Source organism: Pongo abelii, chromosome 1, assembly GCF_028885655.2.
Source record: "Pongo abelii isolate AG06213 chromosome 1, NHGRI_mPonAbe1-v2.0_pri, whole genome shotgun sequence".
Taxonomy (NCBI): domain Eukaryota; kingdom Metazoa; phylum Chordata; class Mammalia; order Primates; family Hominidae; genus Pongo; species Pongo abelii.
Window position 1 is genome coordinate 181,418,169 of NC_071985.2, and position 18,351 is coordinate 181,436,519.

General features: G+C 35.8%; 1 protein-coding gene across 5 annotated transcripts in view; it reads left to right on the forward strand.

The window, feature by feature from the left end:
* Positions 1-18,351, forward strand: part of NRDC (nardilysin convertase) — a 92,853-nt gene that overhangs the window by 40,081 nt on the left and 34,421 nt on the right. For 3 of the 5 annotated variants that reach the window (XM_009250104.4, XM_054548026.1, XM_054548022.1), the window contains exons 2-9: positions 274-562; positions 3,169-3,302; positions 4,364-4,433; positions 4,590-4,671; positions 6,616-6,769; positions 13,229-13,302; positions 15,714-15,809; positions 17,311-17,433. In XM_009250104.4, coding sequence (XP_009248379.1) covers positions 274-562; positions 3,169-3,302; positions 4,364-4,433; positions 4,590-4,671; positions 6,616-6,769; positions 13,229-13,302; positions 15,714-15,809; positions 17,311-17,433 — 1,022 coding nt within the window. 5 annotated transcript variants of the gene reach the window in all.

Genomic DNA, 18,351 nt, shown 5'->3' on the forward strand with positions numbered 1-18,351 from the left:
TATGTAGTTCAAAATTTAAAAATACAAACAGCGTATATTATGAAGTGTTCTTACCTTCATTTCCCTCCAGCTGTTCAAAAACTGATGAGCTTTTGGGGTTCCCTCTCCAGAGCAACCAATTTTATTAGTTCACAAATAGTGTTAGTTGTGCATATGTGTATTTGTACTTGTACTTGGATTCTTTTTTTTAAAATTCTGCTAAGCTGATTACTTGTATTGGTGTAAAGAACAGCTGAATCAAAATGTGTGTGTGTGTTTTTTTTTTTCCCCCAGATACATCAAATTACAGAATGGCTTGCAGGCACTTTTGATTTCCGACCTAAGTAATATGGAAGGTAAAACAGGAAATACAACAGATGATGAAGAAGAAGAGGAGGTGGAGGAAGAAGAAGAAGATGATGATGAAGATTCTGGAGCTGAAATAGAAGATGATGATGAAGAGGGTTTTGATGATGAAGATGAGTTTGATGATGAACATGATGATGATCTTGATACTGAGGATAATGAATTGGAAGAATTAGAAGAGAGGGCAGAAGCTAGAAAAAAAACTACTGAAAAACAGGTGCGAGTCATGTCTGTTTTCTTCTAATTTGGGAATTCTTTGGGTAACTTCTAAACTCAAGCTTTATTTCTTAATGGCAAAAAGGAAGTATACAGTTATCTTTTGGTCTTCAGTAAAGGTCTATTCTGTATCAGGATTACATTTTGAAAACATTTTGCTCCAATTATAAAAGTAATAAATGCTCATTATATAAACTAATGGAATATAAAGAAAACAAAAATATAAAAATCACCCATAGCTATATCTCTCAGAGGTAATCAACACTCAGAGGTATTTGAATTTATGTGTATTTGTATACATTATATGTTTTAAAAACAAATACTGGTAGATGAGGAGCTGCAGAATTCTTAGCCTGGATTAGAGAAATAAGAGTATGTTATCCTTGGTGAGACTGAAAAAAGAAGAAAAGAATGGGGCTAGTGTGAAATCTTTACATGGGCCTAGGGCTCTAAGAGTTATTGTATGGTTAGCTTCTATATAGATAATTAGATAATTGAGTTTGATTTAGCTCTTTATATGGGAAAGCGAAGGTCTGGACAAATGAGTACTTTGGAAGTGTTGAAATAGAAACTGGGCAGTTAAGCTTATTTAATATGTAATAACAATCAGTGGATAGATAAATAAGGCTTGATAGGGAGAATTTCTTAATATCTTTTGAAGAATACCTCCATTTTGGTAGTAGGGAGTACCCAGAGGATAATTTTCGGAGCCAGTACAGTGGAATTGGCCAGCAAAAGTTGGTTCAAGCTAGTTTCTTGAATATTGATAATATATTCAACATGGTACAGTCTACATACAAAGAGACCGAGATGGGCAGATCACTTGAGTCCAGGAGTTCTGAGACTAGCCTAGGTAATGTGGTGAAACCCTGTCTCTCTAAAACATTAAAAAAAATTCGCTGGGTGTGGTGGCACATGCCTGTGGTCCCAGCTACTTGAGAGGCTGAAGATGGGAGGATCACCTGAGCTCAGGGAGGTTGAGAGTGCAGTGAGCCTTGATTACACCACTGCACTCCACCCTGGCTAACAGAGTGAGACTTTGTCTCAAAGAAAAAAAAAAGAAAAAGAAAAAGGAAAAAAGTGGTCACCCTTAAAGATGGGAAGAGTTGAGGTATAAGTAGTAGATATGATTTAATAGTCATTCTTCTTGGAAAAAATTATTTTTTTAAACGAAAGATTGTACCATTTTTTACTAAGTTGTTGGATTGAGTAATATTTTTAAGAAGCTTTTTGCTGTTTACTAGTCAGATTATTAGTGATCTTGTTTTTGGGTAGCATGATAGACCAAGTATTAAATAGTTTTAACTTGGAAAGCTGTAGAGATGAACATCAAAACACTGGGGGAAAAAAAGGTATATATATGTCACTTGATAGTCTGTATGCTAAGGTCTCTATGAACAGATTGGAAATTAATAGATTCACTTTTAACTTAAAATAGATCTCATAATTCCAAATAGAACATTAATAGGAAGAAATTATAAAAGTCACAAAATGAAAAGAACACTGACAGGAAACCTGGGTTCTACTTCTGGCTCTGTTCCTTTCTTTCTGCATGATTTTAGGTGTTTTCATTTTCTTTCTTTTTTTTCTCAGTTTTAAAACAAGAATATAAAATTCTGAGGCCTATTTTAGCTCTAAGCCTGACCATATTATAATTTCTTAACTGAATACTTCTTATCTATACATTTTTTTCTATATCTTTCCATCTATCTATAAGTAGCTTTTCCCATGATCTGACTTCTTTATATTTCCTTTTAACTGACAAAGCATTTTAAAACAATTAAAAATTGTTTTGACAGCCATTTTAAATGTCAAAACATTATAAAATACTTTAGATTTATACAAGCAATTGTGAACACCTTTGATAAATGAACATGTCTGTTCAGCCTTTTTGGTACCCCTTTTTATTTTGCTTAGGTAGATCAAATTCTAAGTTGATCTTTTCTAGCAGCAGGGTCGGAGTCTAGTGATCGTTTTTAAAATGGCTTAGATGCTACCTTTCTTTTCTGAGAACTCAGTGTGATATAATCCTTATAAGATATTGACAGCTAATTTTATGGATTATCCCCCTGGGACAGTGGAACCTAAGTAATTTGAAGACGAGATCAAATTGTTTTGATTCAGAAGCAATGGGTTCACTAGTGAAAGGAAAGATCCCAAGATCGTAAGTGGTAAATATTTATATTTGTTGAATAACTTTCGAAAAAAGGAAATAAAGTAGATTAGCCTTGGTAAGAGGTGGCTTAAGAGTGGTTTTATGATCTAATTTTTAGTTGAAAAATGTGTGAACCTTGTTTAAGGTAAATGTGAGAATTAATAAAGGAATTGAGAAGAAAGATATTTGATTGTTTTTTGGATAACATTTACCTAATTAAGAAGTTAACTACTTTTCTGAGGCATCTTTTTTAATCCCTCTCCATTTTCCTCCTCCCAAAAGAAGTTGTTCTTGATTTTAAAAGTTTGATAAATTAACAAGGTTGAAATTTAAATATGATATACATTGAATTAAGATTTGTTGCGGGCGTTCTTAATTCAATTCTCAAGTATGAATTTCTCAGGTATGAATTTTTTAGGTAGAAAATTCTCAAGTATGAATTTCTTTTCTAGCAATTGCAGAGCCTGTTTTTGCTGTGGTCAAAGCTGACTGATAGACTGTGGTTTAAGTCAACTTATTCAAAAATGTCTTCAACCCTGCTGGTCGAGACAAGAAATCTTTATGGGGTAGTTGGAGCTGAAAGCAGGTTAGGCACCTATTAAAACATCACAGAACAGGTTAGATTGTGGTTTGAAGAACTGGATATTCCCCAATGTTTTAACTGAGTGTATGTGCCTAAGCCTTCAAAATGGGGTTTATAGTATCAAGTGAGGCTGTTTGGTTTTTCTGAAAACACACTTTCATTTTCTGACACATGGCTAGACTTTATGCCAGGTACATGCTATTTTTGAAAAGCTCTTTTTGTTAAGAGGGTAACTGTTTATTAAAATAATCTGTTTCACCAAATATGTTAGCCCTGTAAAATTGACATTTACAAAGTTTGAAGAAAACAAACAAATTTGGGAAAGTTAATAATTTGCCTTTCTATCTTCAAGGATTCAAATTGACCGTTTTTTCTCCTTTTTTTTTGTCTTTTAACTTACTGTAATTATGCCCCAATAGTTCGGGTGCCGTGGCTCACGCCTATAATCCCAGCACTTTGAGAGGCTGAGGTGGGAGGATTGTTTGAGTCCAGGAGTTTGAGACCAGCCTGGGCCTCATAGCAAGACCCCTGTCTTAAAAAAAAAAAAAAAAAAAAAAAAGCCCCAATCATTTTAAGTGCAGTTTGGTGTACCTCTTGGCCATCAATTTTGTTAAAAACTCTGATTTTCCCAAAGTATTGGGAGAATATATCCTGATAAGTAATGTATGCTATATATCTTCAATTAGAAGTGAAGAACTAAAAAGCCTCTTTAAAATTTAGTTATACTTTTTAATAGCTACCGATTTTATCTTTTTTATCACTTACTATTTTTGTTAGATGTTTTCCTAAAATATTATCTTATTCTATCTTAACAAAATTTTCTAAGTTACATGTTGACAGGTTTCACATCTAGTAACTGAGTCACTCAACACAAAGCTTTTAATTGCTTAGAGATCTTCAGAGATATCTACCTAGATATGTTACTTCCGCAGATTTCCAACATCTAGTAATTCAGGGAAAAAACTTCGTTCAGAATTCTGAAATGCTGACATGAAATGATATTTGGGTGGGCTGTCCAGTCCCTCTTCCCTTTTTTTCTGTCTGTTTCTGCTTTTTTTCCTTAGGTCTGCACCTGTTCAGCATTTGGCAGGATGGCAAGCGGAGGAGCAGCAGGGTGAAACTGACACAGTTCTGGTGAGTTTCACTTTGCTGCTCCTCCTGATTCTCAGGGAAAGAATTTTGTTACTCCTATTGGAAAACATCCGTCTCCAAATGAATCCTTAAGATAAGATGCGAATATTATTCCTTTAGGGTTGACTCAACTATTTGTATGTGTTCTAATTACTCCAGTCTGCAGCGGCTCTTTGTGTTGGAGTTGGGAGTTTCGCTGATCCAGATGACCTGCCGGGGCTGGCACACTTTTTGGAGCACAGTAAGAATTTGTAAAATATCATTCCTGGTGTGTTTTTTTCTCCTCTCCAAACTTATATGAATTGATATCAAAGATTAGTAATTGATTTGACAGAAGTATGATATATTTAGCAAGAGAAAAGGCTAAGAAAAAATCCTTGATTTATGAATATCATGGGGGAAACTTAATCTGAGTGTACTTATATCGAGAGTTAGAATGAAACCACATAGGAAACTTTTAAACTGTGGATGTCACTATTGTTGAGCTATGTTAAGGCCAATGGATCAGGAAATGATTGCCATTTTCTAGGAAATGACCAGTACTGGGGAGGGCAGTCCCTTCCAGGATTAGCAAGGCCCCCAGCCAAAGCATCAGAAATACAGGAATTCCCTGGGTGAGGTGGCTCATGCCTGTAATCCCAGCACTCTGGGAGGCTGAGGTGGGTGGATCACTTGAAGTCAGGAATTCGAGACCAGCCTGGCCAACATGGTGAAACCCCGTCTCTACTAAAAATACAAAAATTAGTCGGGTGTGGTGGCATGCGCCTGTAGTCCCAGCTACTCGGGAATCTGAGGCAAGAGAATCATTTGAATCTGGGAACTGGAGGTTGCAGTGAGCCGAGGCTGTGCCACTTTACTCCAGCTTGGGTGATAGAGCGAGACTCTGTCTCAAAAAAAAACAAAAAACAAGAAACAAAAAAAAAACCTAGAAATTCAAAAGGCATGATTAATATAAAAACAAAACAATAGAAACTTTTCATTTAATTTGGAATGTACCTAAATAAAACTTAAATGGGGCCGGGCGCGGTGGCTCACTCCTGTAATTCCAGCACTTTGGGAAGCCAAGGCCGCTGGATCACCTGAGGTCAGGAGTTTGAGACCAGCCTGGCCAACATGGTGAAACTCCATCTCTACAAAAACACAGAAATTAGCCGGGCATGATGGCACACACCTATAGTTCCAGCTACCCTGGAGGCTGAGGCAGGAGACTCCCTGGAATCCGAGAGGCGGAGGTTACAGTGAGCCGAGATCGTGCCATTGCACTCCAACCTGGGTGACAGAGCGAGACTCCGGCTCAAAAACAAACAAACAAACAAACCCTATGTGGATGTTAAATAGTTACAAATATTTATTTTTATTTTACAAATATTTATTTTAAATTACTCTTTTTTTAATGGTCTGGTTTTCTAAAGTATTTGAGGATATACTTCTTACTTTGTGAATTTTTATAGTGGCCATTAATCTGCATATGTTTGTGCTTAAATTTTAATCTCCTTAAATTTAATTAAAGAGATTAAGTTGTAAAAGCAGTAGCAGTTAATCTGCATATGTGTTTGTGAATTTGTTTGAATTTTAATCTAATTAATAAAAGGTGAATTTTAATCTATTTAGACTTAAATATCTTTTTGATCTCTTTATAAGTTATATGTTCATCTTATCTTTCTTTAAATATGAAATATTTCTTTTTTTTTTAGTATAAAAGTAACATGAGCATTATAGAAAGTTACAAAAACAAATGTAATGAAGAAAGTATTATTTAGGGTCAGGTGTGGTGGCTCATGCCTGTAATCCCAGCACTTTGGGAGGCTGAGGTGGGCGGATCACTTGAGGTCAGGAGTTGGAGACCAGCCTGGCCAACCTGGTGAAACCCCATCTCTACTAAAAATATAAAAATTATCCGGGCGTGGTGACACGCACCTGTAATCCCAGCTATTTGGGAAGCTGAGGCACAAGAATCACTTGAACCCAGGAGGCAGAGTTTGCAGTGAGCCAAGATTGCACCACTGTGCTCCATCCTGGGCAACAGAGTGAGACTCTGTCTCAAAGAAAAAAAAAAGAATTCAGACATAACCATTTGATGTGTTGGTCTATTTTCTTTCAGTTTTTCTATGCATATAAAAAGTTCATACATGATAAAAATATTGTCTATATCTGTGTTGTGTGACTTAGTGTTCTTTCCATTTAGTGGTATTCATGGGTAGTTTGAAATATCCAGATGAGAATGGGTTTGATGCCTTCCTGAAGAAGCATGGGGGTAGTGATAATGCCTCAACTGATTGTGAACGCACCGTCTTTCAGTTTGATGTCCAGAGGAAGTACTTCAAGGAAGCCCTTGACAGGTAACTAACTCTAAATATATTTTAATTTTAATGATCTAATGACACTTTGCAAATGTAAATAGAGTGTTCTTGTACGGTAGAGTTGTCACAATACTTTACTTGGACCAGGCATGGTGACTCATGCCTGAACTCAAGTACTTTGGGAGGCTGAGGTAGAAGGCTCGCTTAAAGCCAGGAGTTTGAGACCAACTTGGGCAAAATAGTAAGAACCTGTCTCTACAAAAATAAGTAAATAAAAAATTAGCCAAGCATGATGGTGAGTGCCTGTAGTCCTTGGTACTCAGGAGGCTGAGGTGGAAGGATTGCTTGGGTTCAGGAATTCGAGGCTGTAGTGAGCTACAGTCATACCACTGCACTCCAGCCTGGGTGACAGAGTTTGTTTGAGACCTTGTCTCAAACAAACAAAACTTTATTTGGAGAAAAAACTGTTAAACTGTTAAATACACTTTGACCTTGTTCTATTATATATAGTCTTTGTATTAAAGATTAAAATAAAACTCAACACCTTTTGGGTTTTATTAATTTTATTAATAATGTATTCTCTATTGACTCATCAATAATGTATTCTCTATTGACTTTTTTTTTTTTTTTTAAAGAGATATGGTCTTGCCATGCTGCCTAGGCTGGAGTGCTGTGGTGCAATTGGCCATCAATTTCATGAATGCATGGCTCAGTGCAACCTCAGCCTCCTGGGCTGAATGTGCCACCACCCCCAGCTAATTTTTAAATTTTTTTGTAGAATTGGGAGTCCCTCTGTATTGCCCAGGCTGGTTTCAAACTCCTGGCCTCAAGTGATCCTCCTGCCTCCGCCTCTCAAAGTGCTGGGATTATAGGTGTGAGCCACTTTGCCCAGCCATTTAAAAAACAGAATTTAGTAGAAAATATGGAGAAACAGAGAAGCAAAAAAGGGATAAGATTGCCTCCAATTTTATAATCTAGAGATAACCACCATTAATGTTTTGGTAAAGACCCATCTATATTTTTTAATGTATACTGATCATATTGTTCATACCCTTTTATAATTGTTAATTTTAAACAAGATATATCATTTTAACTTATATAACTTATAAAACATGATTTTTAGTGATTGTATGTTATTTACATTGTATAGAAGTACCATAAGGTGTTTAATCAGTTACATATGATCGGACAATTGAGTTGTTTCCAGTTTTCTAATACTGTGATGACTATCCTGATCTCTGTGAATATCCTTAATTATTTCTATTAAGTTTTAAGAAGAGAAATTGCTGAGTATATTTGCAAATATATTTTTAAGACTTTTTTTTCTTTAAGCTTTTGAAATTCATTGCAAAATTGTTTTCCAGAAAGTTTGTCGGTACAATAGTAGAAGTTTGAGATTACAAGGTTGCAGACCAAAGTCTACACTGGAAAAAAGTAGAAAAGTAGAAAAAAGTTATACCTAATTCTAGATATATGCAAGATTGAAATGTAAAAGAAAAAAGAAACCTCACATTTGTCTAGTATAATGTAAGCTCCTTCAGAACAGGAATTTTTGTCTATTTTTTGTTGATATATCTGCAAATCAAGAATTTGGTAGATACTCAGATTTGTTAAATGAATTAATGCAGTTCCTTTATAGCAAAAATTACCATAAAATCAAAAGATAAATGACCAAAAAAAATTTTTTTAAACATGACAGAGATCTAATATTTTTTTTAAAAATTGGCCTGGTGTGGTGGCTCACACCTGTAATCCCAGCACTTAGGGGGGCCGAGGCGGGCGGATAACTTGAGGCCAGGAGTTCGAGACCAGCCTGGCCAACACGGTGAAACCCTGTCTCTAATAAAAACACAAAGATTAGCTGGGCTTGGTAGCATATGCATGTAATCTCAGCTATTTGGGAGGCTGAGACAGGAGAATTGCTTGAACCCAGGAGGCGGAGGTTGCAATGAGCTGAGATCATGCCATAGCACTCCAGCCTGAGTGACAGAGTGGGACTCTGTCTCAAAAACAAAATAAAATAAAAAAGATAAAATAAAAAGAAATTATCTCTTTTCTTAAGAGATTAATTTGATCTGGAAAAATCTTTTGGACATATTCCTATAAATTGGAAGCATATGCCACTATTTTTTTTTTTTTTTTTTTTTTTTGAGACAGTCTCACTCTGTTGCCCAGGCTGGAGTGCAGTGGTGTGATCTTGGCTGACTGCAGCCTCATGCCTATAATTCCAGCACTTTGGGAGGCCAAGGTATGTGGATCACTTGAGCCCAGGAATTCAAGACCAGCCTGGCCAACATGGTGAAACCCCATCTCTACTAAAAATACAAAAATTAGCTGGGTGTGGTGGCGCAGGCCTGTAATCCCAGCTGCTTGGGAGGCTGAGGCACGAGGATTGCTTGAACCTGGGAGACGGAGGTTGCAGTGAGCTGAGATCGCACCACTGTACCACTGTACTCCAGCCTGGGTGATGGACCAAGACCCTGTCTCAAAAAAAAAAAAAAGAAAGATAAATCAATGAAGGCAATGCAAATGGTGGTGCCTGAGATAATCTTTCCTATAAATTTAGACAGGATCAGCAATACCTTCAGAGGAGACTTTAACTGTACAACTTTGAAGAAAACTGCATCTTTACTCTTATTACAGAGTTCTCAGCTCTTAAGTTTTACAAAATCCAAACAGGTCTTTGTATGTGTGAAGAAATCTTAAGCAGAAGACAAGTTGAATTTTTACAACTTTATATTTAGCTTTGTCCATATATAAAGAAGGAAAAAGTGATTTTATTGGGAAAAAGGATAGGCAAATGGTATGTATGATATGAATACATTCTGGCCATCTCAGAGATGATGAAATTTGGTATAAAATATAGTTAAGAAATTTGTTTTGTTTCCTTTTAAAGAGTTGTTCTAAATATATTTTGTACAAGGACTGCTTCAGCATCTAAGAATATCACCTTACACATTTATTTTTATTTAAAAAGAAAGCCACCTAATTAATAAGAAAGCCACTGCATTAATAGGATAAATTAATGAGAATATCAAATCATAAATTTATGCCATAAGTAGAGCATTATAGGATGCAAATACTGTAATAAATGCTATAATATTATACTTCTACAATGTATAAGGAAAAGCCTTTATACATGTGTAATATGCTCTTATATAAAATGGATTAAGTACCTGTTTTTAATAGGTTAGCAAAATCTGATTCCCTCACACAGGTCACATTGTTTATAAGTATCTTGGATCATTTAAATAAACAGCTGAGGAAATGACTAAATTTTTACTCCAGTTAAGTAAGTGAGCATGGAAGCCATCTTTACCATGGTGGCGTCTTCTATTTTCAGTAAATTTGAACTTTATTTTATCAGTATTTCATGGTAAGAGGGACAAATATCAAAGCTTAGGATGTCCACTTCTAATAGGAGACCCTCCCCATTATAAGCTGGGAATACAAAATCTTCACCTTCAGGTTGTGGAAAAGGATGAGGCATCCTGAGTAGTTATAGCCTAGTTTCCAAGTGCCTGAGTGTTCTGGGGAACCCCAAGTCTTGATTGTAGCTTCATGGGCCAGAACTGGTAGTGTTCCCAGGAGCCTGGGAGAAGCAAACATAAGGCATCTCAAAAGGAAGATGCCTTCCTCCTAGGCCCTAAGAGTCTTGCTCTTTCGCCCAGGCCAGACTGCAGTGGCACTATCTCGGCTCACTGCAAGCTCCGCCTCCTGGGTTCATCATGCCATTCTCCTGCCTCAGCCTCCCGAGTGGCTGGGACTACAGGCACCCGCCACCACGCCCAGCTAATTTTTTGTATTTTTAGTAGAGACGGAGTTTCACTATGTTACCCAGGATGGTCTCGATCTCCTGACCTCGTGATCCTCCCGCCTTGGCCTCCCAAAGTGCTAGGATTACAGGCGTGAGCCACCGCGCCCGGCCCAAATATTTTTTCAAGTAAAATAACCAACATTCAGTCAAAAATAAGCAGGTACTCAGGAAAATAATACAACATGATTGAGAACAGATAACACAAACAGATTCTTAGACATCTCAAGTATTGGCATAGTTACACACAATTTCTAAAATAATTATACTTTCTATTTTTTAAGAAATAAAGGCCAGATGTGGTGGCTCATGCCTGTAATCTCAGCACTTTGGGAGGCCGAGGCAGGTGGATCACGAGGTCAGGAGTTTGAAACCAGGCGAGCTAATATGGTGAAACCCCATATCTACTAAAAATACAAAAATTAGCCAGGTCCAGTGGTGGGTGCCTGTATCCCCAGCTACTTGGGAGGCTGAGGCAGAAGAATCGCTTGAACGTGGGAGGCAGAGCTTGCAGTGAGCCGAGATAGTGCCACTGCACTCTAGCCTGGGTGACAGAGCGAGACTCCGTCTCAAAAAAAAAAAAAAAGAAATAAAAGACAAATTTGAATATACTTGCAAGGAATAAGAAACTGTCAAATATGACCTAGGAAATTTGTAAAATGGAAAGATACATCTTGAACTGAACTATGATAAAAAAATTGAAAACGTCATGGACAAGTTTAAGAGTAAATAGAGTTGAAGATAGAATTAGTAAGCCAGAAGATAAGACAGAAGGAATTAACCCAAATATAGCATAAAGAACATATATAACCCAAATATAGCATATAGCACAAAATTAAAAATACAAAGAATATGAAGCATAGAGGATAGAATGAAAACATCCCATGTATTTTACTTGTAGTCCTAGAAGGAGGAGAGAGAAAATTGAAGTAGAGACAACATTTGAAGTGTTGATCACTGGAAAATTTTCAGAACCTGTTGTAAGACATCAAATCAGAGGTTAAAGTCTAATAACTTCCAAAAGGATACATTAGAAGAAATATAGAAAATTTTTGCCAGATAAACGAGAAAATTTTCTTCAAAGGAAGATGAGTTACACTTACAGATGACTACTCAACTTCGGTGCTCTGAAGGAAAATAACTACCAACTAATAACTAGAATCATAAATTGTACACTAAATAAAAATATCTTTTAAGAATGTTAGTAGGCTGGGCATGGTGACTCATGCCTATAATCCCAGCACTTTGGAAGGCCAAGGCAGGTGGATCACTTGAGCCCAGGAGCTGGAGACCAGCCTGGGTAACATGGTGGGGGAAAAAAATTAGCAGGGCATGATGGTACATGCCTATAGCCTCAGCTACTTGGGATGCTGAGGTGGGAGGATCACCTGAGCCTGGGGAGGTCAAGGCTCCAGTGAGCCGTGATGTGCCACTACACACTCCAGTCTGGGTGACAGAATTAAATAAAATTAGTTTCATTATTTAAGTCAACAGAAATTATCCAACCCATCATTAATCATACCAAGTGCTGAAAAGAAAAAAAATGCCCCAATATATCTAGCAGGTAGTTAAGTTAAAAGTTACCTTATTGCAAGCAAAAGTTAAAAGTTTTTTAAAGAAGCCTGAGCAATGTAGGGAGACCCTGTCTCTACAAAAAATTTAAAGATTAAAAAAAAAAATGGTAGTACACATCTCTAGTCTCAACCTACTTCGGAGGTTGAGGCAGGAGGATTGCTTGAACCTGGCAGTTTGAGGCCACAGTGAGCAGTGATTGTGCCACTGCATTCTAGCCTGAGTGATAGAGTGAGACACTATATCCACACACACACACAAAAAAAAGTTTACTAAACATTTTAGGAAATTAATTTTTTAAATTGTTTTATTTTGCTGGAAAAACACCAATACACCAATTTTTAAATAATTTTTAACAATTTAATTGCATTGCTATTATGTATTTATATAAGTGGTAATTTGTATATGTAATTTGATACATCACAGTTGATATAATTAAAAATTAATTTAAAAAGCAGATAACATTATAAGATTAACTTAAATACCAAGTCTTTAAAATTCTAATTTAACTTTTAACTGAAACGTTTTTAGTCATCTGTAACCTTGCATTGAATTAAAAAAGTAAGCTTTATATACTCTATAAAAACATGCATATACATAACATTACATAAATAGACTATCTGTGGTATTACAATTTTACAAAGGAATGAATAGGAGAACATTTCTGAAAAGGCTCCTAAGGGATGATAATGGAAATAAAAAGGGTTGATAAACATTTGTTTAGAAATAGGTATATAGGTAATAAAACTATAAAGAAAAGGAGAGAAATTACTACTATACATTCAGGATATTTCTTGAGGTAAGGGTAGGAGCCGGGTGCTTCTAGAGTGTTGACTGTGGTCTGTTTCTTCATCTGGGTGGGCCACTCAGGTGTAGTTTATATGTTCATGTTTTGTTAACTTTTCTGTATGATTGTTATTAAATATATTTCACAATGAAAAAGTTAAAGTAACCTGTAGATATTAGTTTAAAATATAGAAACGCAGATTATTTAGATTTTATATACTTAGGATTGTGAATTAAATCTCCAACTTAGTTTCTTAATTAAAATAATAGATGTTAATTGATGAAAGTGAACAAAAACAGAAATGCCAGTTTTGTTTTTTGTTCAGATGGGCCCAGTTCTTCATCCACCCACTAATGATCAGAGATGCAATTGACCGTGAAGTTGAAGCTGTTGATAGTGGTAAGAGGAGTACTTTATGTGTAACTACAGTTTTTTCCTTCATGAAACCAGTTACTTATTTCATTTGTCCTTCTTTATCTGTAGACCATTTTATCTTTATGTTTTAAAGGACTAAATTGAAATATGTGTTCTGTTTGTTCCTGAAGTCATTAAACATTGAATTCAGTGTAGATTTGAAGAAAATGAAAAGGATGGTGGATTTTAGTTTTTTCATCCTTTGCTTTTCGAAGGTTTTACAATAGGGGCTAATCTTTTGAGATTCAAAGATTGAAGACTATAAAGGAAAACAATGTGCTTATATAGGGTGAGGCTTCATTATAGCTCTGTGCTATAAATATTCCTTAATTACATAGTACCAATAAATATCACCATTGTATATTATCCCTGCTTGATTTATTTAAGTATTAGAAGCATTTAATACTAGACTTGAGGGGACTTCTAGTTCATATAGGTTAGGCTTGGCTTATAGCGACTGCAAGTCTCTGTATTTGTTCCACTTTTTGTAGTATTTTCCTCCTTGGTTTGATGCAGTGTCTAGTTCTAATAATGATGTAAAGCATTTACTAGGCTGAGTAAACTACAGATGGCTAGAGTGATCTATCTGGAAGTCAGCAGACCCCTGTTTAACTTACAGAAGTGTCTAGCTGTGGCATTCAGTTTATTTGTAAAAAAGGATGGAATGGTTAGGCTCCTCCTAGCTGTAGTAGCTCCTTGGAAATCAAAGATTCATTTTCTTCATTTTTTTGCTTGCCTACCACAGTGTCTGTTTTACCTTAAACCCAGTTAAATACCTGTTGAATGGATGAAAAAACAACTAAGGATAACTGTAAAAGCACTTTCCATATTTTGAGACTCAAGAACTGTTATCTGTGTCTTAAATGCTTTCTAGTATGTTTTTCTTTATACAGTTTCTAGAGTGGGTTGATACCAGTGTTTAAACAAGCAGACCTTTAATTAGATTTTACAATTTTAAGCCAGAATATATTTTATTATGCTTTGAAAAATTATGCTGAAAGAAATATATATGTATATACACACACAGTGTGGAGTTTTGGTTGATGCTGAACTAAAGTAAAAATTCTGCTGTGCTTTTGTTCATGATCTGCCCGCCTCGGCCTCCCAGAGTGCTGGGATTACAGGTGTGAGCCACTGCACCTGGCCGAAAAATTATTTTTAATAATTGACTTTTTATTTTAATGATAGTTTATACTCACATAAACATATATAATTGCCTACGTAGTATGTCTTAGTGATTGAGATGAAAGGCATGTCCAATGCCTTTTTAAATCTTAATTATGTGTCAAAGTGCAGTCTCTATTTTTATTTACTTACTTCTTTATTTTTAATGTTTGTTTCCTTTCCAAATGTGGTCTCTAAGTGTTCAGATATTTATACTCTATTTTTATCAGTTGCAAGGGGTCTTAAATCACTTTTCGTAGATATGTTTACATGTCTGCTATATTACCTGTTATTGCAGAAACATGGTGGCTTAAAATAAAACATTTATTTTCTTACAGTTTTGGAGGAATGGAGTCAAGTATGTTAGATAACTTCCTCAAGGTTGTTGAGCTTAGTGTCAGAACTGCAATTCTAGCGGTTTTTAGTCCATTTGGGCTGCCATAAAAGAATCCCACAGACTGGGTGGCTTATAAACAACAGAATTGTTTCTTACAGTTTTGGAGGCTGAGAAGTCCAAGATCAAAGAACTGGCAGGTTTGGTGTCTGGTGACAGCCTGCTCTCTGGTTCATAGACAACTGCTTTCACTCTTTGTCCTCATACAGTGGAAGGGGCAAGGGAGCACTCTGAGGTCTCTTTTACAAGGCACTAATCCATTCATGAGGGCTCTGCCCTCATTACCTAATCATTTGTCATTGGCCCCTACCTCCAAATACCATCACACTGGGGATTAAGTTTCAACATAGAAATTTTGGGTGGGGGGGAAACAAACATTCGTCTTTAGCAGTAGCTAATGGTATTTCTGACTTCAAAGTGGATTGTTCTTAGCCATCATACTTTATTACCAACATAGTTGGTTTTGGAAGAAATTTAAACAATGTATATGACCAAGTTCCCAGATATAAGGATTAATATTTTATTAGCATTTTCGTCAGTAAAATCTTGTACATAGCATCCTAGAGCTGAAACTTTCAGATTATTAACTACCTTGTGTTTCATTTGAAAAATAAGGGTAAGACTCTGGTAAGCTGAATTGATTTACCCAAAATTGCAGGTCATATTAAGTCATAGAGCCAGGCCTGGATCATTGAGTTTCCCACTTCAGTCTTATAACACGTGATTCATGAAGTTAATTTTTGTTACTTCCTTGCTTTCCGTTCTGTAAGTTTGAATTTCCCTATAATAAAGGAGATACTGAATTTTGTTTTATTACGTGTTTCTTTAAAATTGACAGAATATCAACTTGCAAGGCCTTCTGATGCAAACAGAAAGGAAATGTTGTTTGGAAGCCTTGCTAGACCTGGACATCCTATGGGAAAATTCTTTTGGGGTAAGATACTAAATACATCATCTTATTTCATATTTTCTAGTTAAGATTTAGAATAAGAAAAGCTGATAAAGAATTGAAAATTATAAAGCTAGAGCCCCTAGGTACCTTTTACCTTTTAGGATAGCTAGTTAGCCTTTCAAACATGAAGTTGTTAAATATGCCTCTATTTGGTTCTCTAACAGTGAATATAGCAAGAGTAACACTTAACATTTTGTGAATGCTTTTTAAGTGCCAGATACTGTGCTAACACTACATGAATTATTTCATTTGATCATTATCACAATGTTCAGAGATAGGTACTATTATCATCTCCATTTAAAGATAAACAGGTTTAGGCCAGGCGTGGTGGTTCACACCTGTAATCCCAATGCTTTGGGAGGCTGAGGTGGGAGAATCACTTGAGACCAGTTCAAAACCAGCCTTGGCAACATAGTGAGACCCCATCTCTATTTTAAATTTCAGTCAAGTTATCTCATTTGTTTAAATCACACAGATAGTAAGTGGTGGATGTGAGATTTGAACATCTGTGTATCTGATTATAAAGTCTGTGCTCTACCTCAGCCTGACATTTCCATTTGTCAACAGAGGTAGCAATAGCTTCTGTAAGAGTTTTTGAACTGTGACTTAATTTTGTTCATCTGGTAAACTGTTTAACTGGTGTCTGTTTTTCATAATGGCATTTTCTTAGTGGTAGGATTTAGTTACAGCCTCATATTAATCCTATTGACTATAGAGTAAAATTTAGGATGAGATGATCTAAATTATTCTTTAAAGGGTGTTTTGTTTCCCTGTATATTTCTGTACAGTTATATACATTTTATAGGGCATTCTTGCTTCATGTGTTTTATTTTTAAGAATTAAATAGCTGGGCCCGGTGGCTCATGCCTGTAATCCCAGCACTTTGGGAGGCCAAGGCGGGTGGATCATGAGGTCAGGAGTTCGAGACCAGCCTGACCAAGATGGTGAAACCCTGTCTCTACTGAAAATACAAAAATTAGCCGGGTGTGGTGGCTCATGCCTGTAGTCCCTGCTACTTGGGAGGCTGAGGCAGGAGAATCGCTTGAACCCAGGAGGCGGAGGTTGCTGTGAGCTAAGATTGTGCTATTGCATTCCAGCCTGGGTGAAAAGAGCGAAACTCCCATCTTTAAAAAAAAAAAAAAGAATTAGACAAAAATACTATTAAAATAATTAGAAAGAACCTGGATTGAATACTGCTAGACTAATTATTAAGCAAGGAAGCTTAGGGAGTTATTGTCTGTTTTTTTAAGGTTTTCCCAACCAGAGATGAATTCCTTGGATATTAAAATATACTTCAGAATTGTTTCTTATGCATTTTTGTCTTATTAATATTAATACATTATTGCACACTGGTTCAATATTCTTGAGTCCCTTGGGTTATTTCATTAATCATGTATGGTAGCAAAATATGCATTGATGATGTAGAAGACTTTTAACAAGGTGAACTTAGTTATATCTATGATTTTTTTTCATTCTTTTATAGGAAATGCTGAGACGCTCAAGCATGAGCCAAAAAAGAATAATATTGATACACATGCTAGATTGAGAGAATTCTGGTTGCGTTACTACTCTGCTCATTACATGACTTTAGTGGTTCAATCCAAAGGTAACTATTTATTATGGCTCTTAGAGTTACCTTGAAGTAGTGCTTTCTTAGGATTTGTTTGCCTGTATCAGTGCTGCAGTGTACTATTAATTACTTTAGTGCTTGACCTTAATACAAAGTAAAGGAAATCAGAACTTGGAGATGTCACGTAGCTAGTGGCAAAGCTCAGGGAAACACAAGATGATGAGATTCTCAGGCAAATTTTTTTCTCTTACAGAAATAGGTCTTATCTGTAAGATAAGATATGTAGGCTGGTCTGTGAATGTACTACTATTCTAATAGGTCATGAATTGATCTGTTAAGCCACCTTCAGCTGCAATTGTATCTGTGGTTTTACATTTACTCTATATTGATTACAAACTCTTACAGGGCAAAGTGTTGGTTTGTTCATTCTTACATAAGGTCCTGTAAAAATGGCATGATTAATTGAGATTGATCATGGTGACAATGGCAGAAGTATCTTAAATATAAAATACTGATGAATACCTCTATCGCAGAAGTATCTTAAATGTAAAGACTGATGAATATCTCTATTTTCCTTCTTTTATCATTGTCTTCAGTAACTCACATTAACTTTTTCTCATTAAGGAAATCATGGAAGCTTTCTTTTGTTTCTTTACATTTCAACCTACTTGTTTTTTAAAGTTAGTAAATTGCTAAATTATTCCTTTTAACATACCTTATAGTTTGCACATTTCTATTTGAAAGGCTAATCCTCTCACCCTAATGTGATTCCCCTTTTTATAAAGTTTTGCTTTTTACATTGTCAAAATTAAGATCAAATATGACTTGGCACTTAGATGTAAAACATTTTTGCATTTATGATCAAAATGAGTTCACTAAAGTTGACTTGAAGGTAAAGTTTCGTGGTATGGTAGATTCTTTTGTTCAAATTGCTTCTAGGTTCCTTTTACATTT